The sequence below is a fragment of the Mastigoproctus giganteus genome, chromosome 9 (genome assembly GCF_048544385.1).
Source record: "Mastigoproctus giganteus isolate SK-2022 chromosome 9, ASM4854438v1, whole genome shotgun sequence".
Classification (NCBI taxonomy): domain Eukaryota; kingdom Metazoa; phylum Arthropoda; class Arachnida; order Uropygi; family Thelyphonidae; genus Mastigoproctus; species Mastigoproctus giganteus.
The window spans coordinates 183,744,695-183,759,209 of NC_143583.1; the positions used below are offsets into that span (position 1 = coordinate 183,744,695).

A 14,515-nucleotide genomic window follows, 5' to 3' on the forward strand; every position below is an offset into this window, starting at 1 on the left:
ATGGTGGAACCTTCGAGCATCTGTTGTAACATCATGAAATGCATCCATCTCGTACTCCATTGTTAATATTATGTCAAATAAACATTTGCCACTAATTACTGTCTTGTGTCATTTCTGCTTCTTGTGCCTCTGCTACTACTTTCCTGTGATGTTTCACATTCCTTTAGATGTTACCTACCTCCCCTAAACGTTTATACCAATATTTTTGAGACACCCTGTATATAGCAAACACCCCTTCCCCTAATTTAGTAAATAAATTTGAATTTCAGGTACTGGTGAAGACATCAAAGGCACTTATTGGTGGGATATCAGAGACTTGGTGTCACACAAACACACAGAATGGAGAATTGGAATTTGAGAAGTACAATGTGTATAGAAAGGGAGGAGGAGTCATGCTGTTAGATAAGAAACACAAAATCTACGGAAGTGCATCAGTGAGACATAAGCACTGGGAAAGCAAAGTTGAGAGTATGAATGTGTTATATGCCTAATGACTCTGATGAGTACAGAGAAATCGAGTGGGCCAGTAAATCAGGTTGTTTTATAACGAGGGGATTCAGGATGATTGTTTTCTTCAGCAGCATGTTCGAGAGGCAACCGGGGGCGGGGGGAGTAATACTCTTGTTCTGATTATCAGCAGTGATTATTCATGCATTGAGAATCTGCAGATAAAGAAACCACTAGGTCACATCGATCACAGTGTACTGATGTGGGATTTACTTAAAGATGTAACTACCATCAGAGATAAAGGGAAGGGATTTTGCTTTCGTAAAGGTGACTACAGTGGTCTCAGACAGTTTTTAAATTCTCTACTGTGTGACCATCTAATGTTATTACTAACAGCAAATTCTAAATGGGAAGCATTGAAGAAATTAATCCTGGAAGCTACTAGCTTTTCATACCAACAATGAAATACTGTTCAGGGTTAAGCATTAGCATTAATAGAGGCATATGATGCAAGAAAGCAAGCTTATGCAGCATCAGCATAAAAAAAAAAAAAAAAACCGCTCCCATTTCATCCCTCTGTTCTTTCGAAATACCTGTCCAACTGAGCCTTAAATTTATTTAGGCTATCAACTTCCACAACAAGGGATGGAAGTCTGTTCCACCAACCAACTACCCACTGGCTAAAGGCAAATTTCTGCACATCTATCCTACATCTGTCTTTCCTCAATTTGAATTTGTGCCCTCTCAGGTGATTATTCTGAGCAAGAGGAAGATTCCCATTGGCACTGAGCATGCTCAAACCATTCAAGGCTTTATACACCTCTATCAGATCACCTCGCCGGTGCCTAGTCTCTAGACACTGTAATTTGCAAAACTTAAGCCTTTCTTCGTAAGCGCAACCCTTTGTTCCATTCACTAATCTTGTTGCCCTTCTCTTTACTCATTCCAGCATCTCTACATCCTTCTTGAAATGAGGCCTCCAGACCTGTATACAGTACTCAAGGTGTGGCCTGACCATTGCCTTATACAAGGGAATAATCACCTCCTTATCCCTGCTAGAAAAATTCCTGTATATCATTGACAAGACACGATGAGCTACACTTGCAGCTCGTCTGCACTGCTTAGAGAACTTCATATCTGCCTGCACAATTACCCCCAGGTCCTTTTCGTTCTCTACCACTGTCAGTGTAGTACCACAGAGTTGATACGTTGCTCTGGGGTTACTGTTTCCCATATGTAGTACTTTACACTTGTCAATGTTAAACCTTCATTTGCCACCTCTCAGCCCATCTGCTCAACCTTTCCAGATCCTGTTGCAGTAGCATACTGTCAGTAGTGTCCTTAACAACCCTGCCAATCTTTGTATCGTCTGCAAACTTAGACATTACACTTTATATACCATCATCAATATCATTTATAAATAGAGAAAATAACAATGGACCTAACACTGAACCCTGAGGGACTCCACTATAACATTAGTCCACGATGAGCAGTGTCCATTGATTACCACTCTCTGTCTTCTTCCCCCTCAACCACCCCTTTATCCATAGCGGCAATTTGCCTCCAATGCCACACTGCTCCAGTTTGTGCAGCAGTCTTCCATGTGCAACAGTATCAAAAGCCTTTCTAAGATCCAAATATATAATATCAAAATTATTCCCTGCATCCAGTTCTTTTGTGACTGCATCATAGTATCCAACCAAATTGGTCAGGCAAGATTTTCCCTTAACAAAACCATGCTGTGTCCAAGCTATAACTGAAGTCTTGTCTAGATGATCCTGCAGTGCTTCTTTAACCAGTGCCTCCACTTTCCTCTTAGTTATTACAAAATCATCTAGCTCACTGCCAGAGTTTACTTCACCTGTGGCATTCCCCTTCCTCAATAACTCCTCATGTGTGAATGTAGATGCAAAATACTTGTTTAGTTTGTTAGCCATGTGAGCAGGGTCCTCAACTGTTGAACCATCAATATCCAGTGGACCAATCCGATTCATCCCTTTCCTTCTAGAGTTTACATAGGTAAAGAACTCTTTTCTGTTTTTCTTTGCATCCTTTGCCAAGGATTTCTCATAATCTCCCTTTGCCTGCCTAATCTCCTTTGTGACTTGGTTACAGAACAGCTTATATCTATCATAGGCTTCCATGTCACCCACTAATTTATATGTATCCCATGCATTTTTCTTCTCTGCCATATGTCTCATTAGTTCATCTGACATCCATTTAGGCTAAACCTTGAACAATATTTCTTAGTTGGTATGTAAAGCCTAGTAGCTGCCAAGATAAGTTCTTTGAATGCTTCCCATTTTGAATTTGCTTTTGGTAACATCATCAGTTGGTCCCACTGTATAGAATTTAAATACTGTCTCAGACCATCATCATAGTTGCCATTACGAAAGCAAAAACCCTTCCCTTTACCCCTGATGTTAGTTACCTCTTTGAGTAAATCCCACTTCAGCACACTGTGATCACTGCCACCTAGTGGTTCCTTTATTTGAAGATTCTTAATGGATGAAGAATCACTATTGATAATCAGATCAAGAGTATTATTCCCTCTAGTTGCCTCCCGAACATTCTGATGTAGAAAAAAATCATCCACAAAAGCCTTGCTAGTTTGTGAGTGACCAAACCACAAATTTCAGTCAATATCTGGGAAATTAAAATTGCCCATTATAAGACTCTGATTTACTGGCCCACTCTATTTCCCTGTACAGTTTCTTATTATACTCATCAGAGTCATTAGGCCTATAGCACTCCTACTCTTAATTTTGATCTCCCAATGCTTATGTCACACCAAACTGACTCGACACTGCACTGTCCAGCGATGTCGACTGGCTTCACTTCCTTGAATTTTGTGTTTCTTAACTAATAACATAACTCCTCCTCCCTTCTTGTCGTGTATATCCTTTCTGTACACATTGTACTCCCCAAATTCCAGTTCTGCATTCCTTATATATATATATCTGTGTGACACCACGTCTTTGATATCCCAACAATATCTGCCTTTGATGTTTTGAGCAATAACTCAAATTCATCAAATTTATTTACCAAACTCCTAGCATTGGTGTACATACACATGCACCTGTTCCTATTCTTAGCTGTTCCTGTTCCTTTTACCGCAATGACTCCCAGCAGTCTCTGAAATATCCTGCATCTTGTTTTCCAGGCTGCTGCTGCTCATTCCAGTAGAAGCAGTGCAAGAATCACTTTCACCTCTGCCAGTGGCTACTGTTAATCTATTAGTCCTTGTATTCCCCCAAACTAGCAGTTTTCCGACCCACCTAACACTGCCTCGATAGCATCAGCAAATATTCTTGCACCCTTTCTATTTAAGTGTATCCCATCCCTGTAGAAGCAGTCTCTCCTGTTAACAAGTACAGACCAGGCTGAACAAAATTCAGCCCCTTGAGCCTTGCACAATCTTTCCAGGGCCGAATTGATCGACAAGGCTCTCATCATATACTCCCTCCTATCGTGTCTGGGCAGAATTGTAGACACTTTCAAATTCAACCCTAAATTAAATGAATGTCAGCTGAACTAATGAGATTTGTGACAGAGAAGAAAAATGCATGAGATGCATATAAATTTTCAGGAGACACAGATGCCAATGGTAGATATAAGATAGTCTGTAATCAAGTGACAAAGCAGGTTAGGCAAGCAAATGTAGATTATGATAAATCTTTGGCAAAGGATGCAAACAAAAACAGTAAAGACTTATGTAAACTCTAGAAGGAAGGGGATGAATCAGATTGGTTTGATTGTTGATGATTCAGTTCAGGTAGCTGACAAACTGAATGAGTATTTTGTATCTATCTACATCTACATTCACACATGAGGAATTCTGTAGGGAAGTGGAAGCCAGAAATTTATCAAACTCTAACAGTGAATTAAATGATTTGGAGGAGATTTTACTAAAGTTAAACATAAGAATAGCTGAACAAAGGGTTGCTGTGTTATCAAGATATAAGGCTTAAGTTCTGCAAATTGCAGTGTCTGGAGGCTAGGCACCTGGGAGGTGATATGATTGAGGTGTAGAAGGCCTTGAATGGTTTGAGCAAGCTTAATGCTGATGGGATTCTTCCTCTTGCACAGATTCCACACCTGAGGGGGCATAAATTCAAATTGAGGAAAGATGGTTGTAGAATAGATGTGTGGTAATTTGCCTTTAGCCAGTGGGTGGTTGATTACTGGAACAAACTTCCAACTATTGTTGTGGTTCAGCTTAAATAAATTGAAGGCTGAACTAGACAAACTTTTAGAGTGAATGGATGGGTTTGTTTTTCTTTTCTTGGCTGAGGTTCTGCTTGCTTCCTTGCACCATATGCCTCTGCTAATGCTAATTTAAGCCAAACATTGGAGCCTTAAAAAAATCAAATTTGTTATTACTTTTTTTATATGTGAATTAGCATTAGTAGAGGAATATGATGCGAGAAAGCAAGCTTATATAGCATGAGCCAAAAAAATAAATAAAAATTATGTACCAGGTACATAATGAGTTGCTCCCACTCTACTCTGAGACTCAATGTCACGGTGGCAGCCGTTAAAAATGTCTTTACTGCAGGAACTCATTATGAAACTGGTACAGTAAAATAAAAGAAGTATTGCTGCATTATTTTTATTGAAAAAATAATTTCAGTACAATGAAATAATTCGTACAAAATATATTATAACAACACTAAAATTATTGGTCTATGGTAACTTAAATAAGATATTTAATTTTGACACTCAAATGATTTTAATTCCCGAGTGAATACTCGTCTATTCAATGTCCAGGTTTCCGCTCCATACAATAGAAGACTTTGTACAATCGTTTGAAATATAAGTTTCTTTGTTTTATGTAGAATGTTTTTGCTCCACAGAACAGAGATTAACATGCTGATAGCCTTTCTGCTGTCTGTAATTCTCTTATTGATCTCTCCTTGGGATGATCCATCACTTTGTAAGATTGATCCCAAATATTTGAATTTATCGACTTGTTTGATTTTAAAACCTGCAATATTTAGAACGTGTCCTGGCCCTGAAGACAACATTCAGTCTTGCTAAAATTGATTTTTAGACTCCATTGTTTATATTCCTCAAACAATTGACGACATGCATGCTTTGCATCTTCTAAGTCTTGTGCTATCACCAACTGATTGTCTGCAAAACGTAAATTGTCAATATAGGTGTTCTTATTAATCGGCAATCCCATTTTATTACATTTTTTTGACCAGGATCTTAGGCAGATGGCGATAAAAAAATTTTTAAAAGTGTTGGTGACATGCAACAACCTTGTAATAAGCCTTTTGAAGTGTGGAATTCAGGTGACAAAGCTGACCCTACTTTAATTCTGCATCTATTATTCCTGTAAATTGCCTTAAGTTGGCATGGTAAATATTTTAAGATTTCCAAAAAGTCTCTTAACGTAAAATTTTTCTCCCCGTCTACTGCAGACAATGCCTGAGCAAATGTGCATAAATAATATAATTCGAAATAACACCGTGATTTGTAGGTTGGATGGGTGAAGTCGTGTTTGGCTGTAGAAACATGACTCTCACGTTCAAATTGAAATCATTTAGATGCATAGGATGTCCAAGAACATTACTTAATACAAGCAAAATCGTGAAAGAAACATCGTTGTCGTTACAATATTTTTCAACCTCCGGAATGAAGCAGCATTTATATAAACCAATCCTCAAAGAGAGATATTGTTATCCATGCTCTTTGGTTCGATTGGAAATGCGGTAGGGTGGCTTTATTGATGCCCTTAAATGCAAGAGGATTTCCAGAATGGTACATAAGCAGTGGTTTTAATCTGTAACCTCACGCTGCATTAGCCCCAAGCAAGAGCATGGCCCTATCTTTTGACGCCTTGAAACCTGGCATTGTATTTTCCTCTTTTGCAATGTATGTTTGATCCAGCATTTTTTTCCAATACAGAGCAGTCTCGTCGACATTAAAAATTTGCCGCATTGAATAACCACCTTCATCAATAATTTTTTCCCACACATCACAAAATTTCTCTGCAGCTACAGAATCGGCACCGGCGACTTCACCATATACTTTAACGTTGTTGAAACCAGCGCAAATCTATTAAACCACTTGTTGCTTTTGCTTGAATGGTCATTAGACTTGAGGGTATTCGCTTCTGAATCTGATTTTCCATTCCATATTATTAATAGCTTTTCCATCTTTGATATAGCACGTAATCGCTGTTGATCTTAAGTGCGTTGATTCTTTGACACGTTCTTTTATACCCACACTGTCCTATAAAATAGCATTCGCTATTGAAGCACCGAGACCTAATTCCCTTGCAATAGATGACAAACTTTGTCCTGCTTCGTACTTTTTAATCACATTTATCATCATTTCTAAATGAATTTTGTTTCGTTTCCTGGCACTACCACAACTTGGAGTTTTTTTTTTGGTTGCTTTTCCTTCATCATTAATATGTAAATAGGAATTAAGAGGAGTTTCTGAAAATTTGTTTTTTATATGATTGAAGATTTCAGTGAAGGGGAACACATTTCACCATAATAGCGTAAAAACCCACACAATTGCAGTTATCGGTATTATTGCAAATGCAATAAGATTGAGTTTACTACCCGTTTATAATTAGAAGGAGAAATATGGCCTTAGTTGCTAATGCTCCTAAAAACCAAATAACAAACAAACTATAATTAGATGTATTAACAGAAAAGCTCAATAAATCAAAAAGTGCAATTTGTTTTTTGGTCGTAACCTCCAGACACGTGCTTTAGAAAAATATCACAAAAGCATTCGAAATTGATTCTTATAACGGGAACATATGATAACAATGATGAAAGGGTAGTGCAGTTTCCATTATTTAATATGATCTTTTAGAGAAATAAATAGCTTAGTAATATAGCAAAATTTTTAATTTCCATGGACTTGGAACGAATAACAAAAAAAAAAAAAAAGTGCTATTGGGTTCACATTATATTTTCACGATACTTCCATTTATTCCTACTGGGTGCAGAATAAGTTTCCAAGAATTTTTTAAGTTTGCACTGGCCAGCAAAAACTTATGTAAAATTGAATTTCCATAAGTCAAGTAATACACAAGTCGGGGTGCTCATGTAGTGTTGTTCAGCTGTTTCTCTCCCACAATCTTTGTGCCTGCTGAAACTGCACTAGATTAAATAAATCATGGTGATAAGTAAGTATCAGTTTAGCTTTCTCATTCTCTTTTGTTTAACATTCCACAGCTAGCTATATCCGATGTTTGGACCTGTTTAAAGTGGAATGCCAAATTGACGCATCCACAGTGAAACAAATAACACTAGTTTTCCAAGCTACACAGTTCTGTAGATCTGCACTACTGTTTTGAACAGTTAATGAGTCCCTCCTCACTTATAGTCAGTGTTAGTACACTGACGGTAGGTGAGGAATGTATAATTATCTGTCAGTTCAGCTGTTATGAAAGAGGAGTCTCTCTTGTCATTGAGAATCATGTTTTCATATATTGAAGCACTTCCTTCTAGACAAACACTGATGGAAAAGACTAGTTCTTTTCCATCAGCGACTCCATTCACTTGGAGCCACAACAAATCATTATTTCAGTGTGATTGTTTTTGCCCTTTTAAATAGGAACTACTTGCCTAGCACATTTTTTAATCTTATTTAAAATTTTTTAAATAGAAGTATTTAGAATTGCATAACTGTTCAATGTCAAAGTACAGTGAATTTTTCTTTCCAGCTGCTTATGAACATAAAATCTTTACTCAAGGCATTATATGGGATGTCAATTCCTATGATCAGTGGGGGTAAGTCTAAATTTCACATGATTATCTCCTTATTTCTTTGAAGCTGTGAAAATAAGTGGCCTAAAAGATTATTAGGCATAATGATTTAATCATGACGAAATAGGTCAAATTGCCTGTCAAGTTAAAGTAAAAATTGCATACAGTCAGCTGATGGAAATGGCTATAGCAAAATATTTGATTTCATTCAAAATCAGAATCCTTCTCTCATTCTACATCCTTATACTCCATTCATAGTGCAGCATCCTCTTCAAAGTGTCCAATATCCACCCACTATTTCCAGAGCTTAAGCCTCGACTTATGTGTTTATGCACTTGCAGAGGAGCATATTGTATCTCTTCAAGTGCTGTAAAAATGTCTTGTTCTTTAAGGTGAATTGTATACCATCACAGACTGACCACTAAGTTGAGACCATTCCAGGCATTGTGTTGAATAATGCTAACGTTATGTCTCTGCATCTGAATTATATTCTGCTATTGAGAAGTGCATGTGTGAGACCACAGAACTGATCGATAAAGAATCTACTTTGATTTTGACCGTTTAATTTATATGCACATATATATTCCTGCTTTGTGAGTTTTTGCTTTACAAGTTCTTTTTTCAAATATCAACAGAATCAAAAATATGAACATTAATTGCAATAAATAAATGCTAAACAGTCATAAATACGGCATTTCAAACCATGCGCATAGCTATACAGTACATACTACTGTGCATGTGTTTATTTGTTCAGGCAGAGATAAGGAGGGAGGTCCAACTCTTAAAGAATTTTGGAAAAAATTCCATATAATAGATGCAATCAAAACAATAAAATGAGCCTGGGACAAAATTACAAAGAATAACATGTTTTAAACTCATCATTTTATTGATAATTTTGAAGGATTTCAAGAAGCAGCATAGATTGTATGCAGCTTCTTGAATAAAATGAAATAGAAGCAGTCATTAATCTTGGTAACCAATTGCAGCTTGAGGTTTCTACAACCAAGACATCACTGATCTGCTTCAAACACACAATGGAGAACTGACAAATCAAGACCTTGAAATGGCAAAATGTGTAGAAGCTGAGTAAAAAGATTTAGCAGATGAAACTCCTGTTTGTTACTTTACTCTCAAGGAGTTTGACAAAGCTTTTCAACACATAGAAAGGGCAATTGAGATTTGAGTCACAAGATTCAAATTTCAATCACACTACACAAGTTGCTATAGATTTAAAAAAATGCTTATGCATGCAATCGTGAAATTTCTAAAGAAAAGAAGACTGTTCTATTCATTGTTCTATTTTCTCTTGAAGCATTTCCAAAGAATAAAACGACTCCTTGTGCTTTCAACAAACCAACGAGTTCCAAGCCAATAATGAAGAAAAATAAATGTTCTTTAACATTTGTTTGACATAAATAATTTTCTTGATTTTAAAGGCTATTTTTTCATTTCTTTGGATAAATAAATCATTATTTAAGCTTAAGCTATTGTTTTGTTGACCTTTATTTGACATTGTCAATGGTTATTTGTTATTTGTTTTTTTTTTAGGAGCATTAGCAACTAAGGCCATATTGCTCCGGGCTATGTGGTGGTCATTCCCTGACCTTTCCGCATCCTCCATATTTGGTGGTCACGGGCTCATCAAGAAGCATGTGTTATGCACTGCTGCTCCTGCCCACCCAGCTACGGAGGCGCCAGCACATTGTCTATGGGAAAAAATTTATGCATTACAAGTTGTCGCTTTACGAGCTTGCACTAGGAATGAATTAACTCGTAAAGTCAGGAACTACCAGTATTGCATAATTGTGCAAGTTTTGCCTAGTAATTCAGTCTAGTTAATTCAGCTGAGTTAAATTGTTTTTTTTAGACTGCATTTTCTGTATTGCTTTAATAATGCCTTAATGGACCTCTTTATATAAAATATCATAATGATGCAAAAAGTGGGCATTTTGTATAAAAACAATTCACACATTATTAATATGGATAAAAGTGTAGTGATATCTTATCATAATACAGACAGTAACCCAATTATGCCATTTTGTTGTTCTTGACTTTCACTGAATATTTTAAGTGACAAAATTTGAACATAACTGGCCCTGGATGAACCGCACCCACTTTAAAGCCAACAAATGTGACTTCTCTGTTGCAACCTTTGGACTTCAGGACATTTAACACATTTGCTGCCAGAACACAAACTTATATCAAAATGAACTGCAAGTGTTGTGCCTTAACACAAATGTGTCCATTCAGTTTCAGTCAATAAATGACTGCAATTGAATGAACACATATATTTGTGTTAAGGAAAGGCACATGAAACAAGCAACTGATCGATATCAGTACACTAATTGAACCCTGGGCTATTAGCATTACAGCTGGGATTTTGCTTACATCAATCACACTGTCCAGAGAGCAATATGAAAACTGTATACTTAGTTCACAGTTTCATATGTTCTTTGCTTATGTTGAAGTTATTTTTATCTAGTTCAATATTTTCCACAAGAAAAGGAAAAAAAATTTTGAAAATTATGCTTGCTGAATTTTAACTCTTTAGTTTGTGAAAAAAAAATTACATCCTTAATGTGTATCTACTGATAAAATTGTGTGAATCAATGTTGTTTTTCTATAAAATTTTATGCCAGAGGGTTGTTATAATGGATCTACAGGGATTGGACAGCATGTTGAAGCTGATGACATAGAATCAGCTCTTTATCCTATATCCGATAATGAAATAGAATTCTATTCAAATGATGTGGATTCTAAACCTTGTTCTATTTTCTAAACAGCAGTGCCAACTTGTTCAGCCCCAGAGAAATAATCCAATTGAAGAATGATATTGTATCAAAATTTTGAAAATATAAGTTAAATTAAAGGCAGATAGAAAGGGAACTTAAAATTTACGAGGCAGCAAAAATGTTAAAGCCTATTATAGCAAATGATTTGTGTTGTGGAATACATGATGTGCCTTACCAATAACTCAGCATTATCACATTATGCTGAGTTGACCAACAAGAAACTGATTCAATTGCAGCAACAGAGGATAAGATTACAGGAAGATGATGCTCACAACTAAAATGATGTATGAAACCTTTCATTCATTCAAGAAAGGGATGGCCATTCTTGTTGAAGATGGAATAGAGCAGCAAATTCTGTTGAGAACTGAGTGATCTTTTGCCCTGTTATAATGAACTGTATTAAGATAGAAGCAACAGCATTCTTTTCAGACTTTGTGGTTTGCATCTGAAGATCAATGTACAATGTAAAATACACAGTACAATGTATATTTTATTGATGTTCATTTTCAGTGAATAGTTAAGTGGAAACAAATTAATTTGCCAAGTCAAAAAATATGACCATTGAAATTAATCTGTCCCTTAAAATCTACATATGTAAAAAAACACGTCCAATATACATTGCCATTCGTAGAACTTTCCATCATTTTTTTTACTCTATAATGGAAGGTCTCCATTACAGTAATACATCTTTCAGACCAGGAATTTGTGTTTTCTGTTGGTCAGAGATCTTTTGTACAAAAATGAAAAACTCTTAGAGCAGCTGATGTTTAGCTTGTTTTAGTAATTTACACATTTGCTAATAGAGCTCTTTCAGGCCAACAAACGCAAAACTTTGTGGCTGGCAAAGTTTTCACCAAATGCATAAAATTTAGTTGTTTGTCGAAAGCAACCAAGCATCAGTGTATTGGGATTTACATGCATGTAGTGGCTTGTCTGATTTGCTGGATGAAAAACCAGAACTGCCAAATAGAAATGTAACATGCTTTTCAGTTAAGAAAGTGAACATGAAATTATGGAGCATCTGTTTTATAAAAGAGCATTTGGAAGGAATTAAATGCTGAATTCTAAGGCTGTGGAATTGTGTATAATAAACTACGGGGACTTAACTTTAGAGTTTGTGACGGTATTGATGTACATTTTAAACTGTAGCTCCAGTCACTCCATGCCCTGAAAAAAATGCCTCAGTCCTGCCCCCCCTCCAACTCATGTAATGGTGTGCAGTGAAGATTTAAATATTACTGCAATCAACACTGTATGCCATGTTTCAGAACTTTAGCACTCTGTGAAAATGGAAGGTGGCTTTGATGTGGCAAAGAGCAGTTCATTTGGGGGTAGTGGTTTAACGGCTGTGCCAAGGTGTGAACTCTTCCTCGCACTGCAACAATTAACAGAAAATGTGAGAGAGAGATTGGGAATTAGCTTTGATGCGATAAAAACAATTCTGAGGCAAGCCTGGACACAGAAAATTGTGTGCAAGGTCCATAAATGCTAATGCCCGATTACAAATAACGAGTGGAGGATTGTATTGATTGGTGCATAACGAGACAACTGACGACAATTTTGTCAGCACTGTTATAGATGAGATCTGAGAGTACACCACTATAAACTGAAGTCAAAGTCCATTGATTCACCAATAGAGGAAAATCAATCCACTCAAAAATTAATTCTGCACAGTATGTGGAGACAATTAAGAAATAAATTTCAAGAGCCAGAAAAGGTAGAAAATGTTTTCCTTCATCATGACAATGCTATTACCCCCCCCCCATAATTACATCATAACGAGAGAGATTATTGTGGAATTTGGGTGGTGGGCTCTTCTGCCATGCCCTTTTTACTATCCTGACCTTGCCCATCATGGAGAACACTTTGCTGATGATACGCATAAGATAATACTATGTGTCTGTCTCAATTATTAATCATTTTAATTGCCTATCTGCCTTTGTTCTGCATATACAAAGGCAGATAGGCAAAAGGATCACTCTGGTACAGTAGTGGAGAAAATGTAAATACAGAGACTTGAACTAGTAGTCAAGAAAAAAATGTGGAGGCATTACTTTCACAGTGACCTGCATATGTGGGTGAGCAGAATGCAGACAGACAAACAGTATTACATAATTAGCCTAAAATCCTGCCTAAGATATATATTTCATATGGTTAAGTATTATCTATATAGAAACATAACACTCTCTCTATATCTTTAAGTGAAAAAAAAAAAAATTTTTAAACTAAGACAACAAATTGACCTCATTTTACATTAAAAACAAATATTGGTTTTTATTCCATATGGATCCCTATTCATTAATATATTTTAATTGATATCTTTAGGGTGGAGCTTGGCAAACAACTTGCTAAGGTGATCCAACCAGAACTAAAAGGAAAAGATCCAGTGTCTACTCATGACAGTTCAACAAATGGACTCATCAATTTTATTAAGAAAAACACCTGAATGTAAATGTTTCTTATAGTAAGAAAATGTGTTCAACCTTTTCACTCCCCAGTTTTTTTGTTTTTTTTTTTTGATTTTATCTTCAGTACTTTTTTCAGAAATAAGAGGCTATTGAACTATAATCAGACATGGAGTTGATTTTAATATCTCTTAAATATGATGAGAGTATAGCAACATAAATCTGTAATACAGAATACACATTTATGTTGCTGTTACATTTAAACTGTGTTATTTCTTAATGAGGATGTTCAGGTAATAATTTAATACCTGTGAAACATTGTTTTCATTTATTGTAAATGCTACCTATTTATTTCAGATAAATTTTTTGTTATATCTGGAATCTTGGAATAAATCAGGCAAAGTTATAAGTAATATTCATCAGTTAGCGTAGTGCCTTTAAAGATATAGTATGTTGGCAAAGTGCCAAGGGTTAAAAATATTGACACTATAGAAAAAAAAATCTGTAAACCTGCCCTGTAGATAGTTTATTCAGACATTAAAGGTGTCTGAATTGTACTCTAAGATTATTTGTATATGTGATGTTCAAAGTAAAGAAAAATAATTTCAAACTTGTGTCGTGGAATCGTGCTTTTTTTTTCCTTTCATCTAGAATTTACAGCAATTCATATTAGCATAAGACATTTGTAAAATACAAGTATCTTTTGTGCTAATATGATTATACACAGGTATCATCGTACTTTAGTCTAAAATAAGTTCTCATATTGGTGCCTATTGTTCATTTCACCTTTATATTGCACTACCTTCAGATATATTAGCATACGACGCAAGAAAGCAAGCTTATACCACATCAGCCAAAAAAAAAAAAAAAAAAAAAACTTCCCATTTCACCCAACCGGTCACTCTAAATGTTCGTCTAGTTTAGCCTTAAATTTATATAAGTGCTCAACTTCCACAACAACAGATACTACATGCCATCTCTTAGAAGTGTCACTAAACATTTAAATATCAAAAATTCCTACAATAAACAGGAAGCATGGATTAGAACATCTTAAATGGTGGCCTTTGCTCAGCCAGATAAAATGAACTTGACCAGAGTGGGGAGGTTATGTGATAACAGAAAGGGGAGAGTA

General features: G+C 35.9%; 1 protein-coding gene across 1 annotated transcript in view; it reads left to right on the forward strand.

The window, feature by feature from the left end:
• Positions 1-13,461, forward strand: part of Pgi (glucose-6-phosphate isomerase) — a 251,466-nt gene extending 238,005 nt beyond the window's left edge. The window contains exons 16-17 of the mRNA XM_090381526.1: positions 8,144-8,210; positions 13,304-13,461. Coding sequence (XP_090237652.1) covers positions 8,144-8,210; positions 13,304-13,424 — 188 coding nt within the window. The 3' untranslated portion in view covers positions 13,425-13,461. The remainder of the gene's footprint in view (positions 1-8,143; positions 8,211-13,303) is intronic.
• Positions 13,462-14,515: the final 1,054 nt, after the last annotated feature.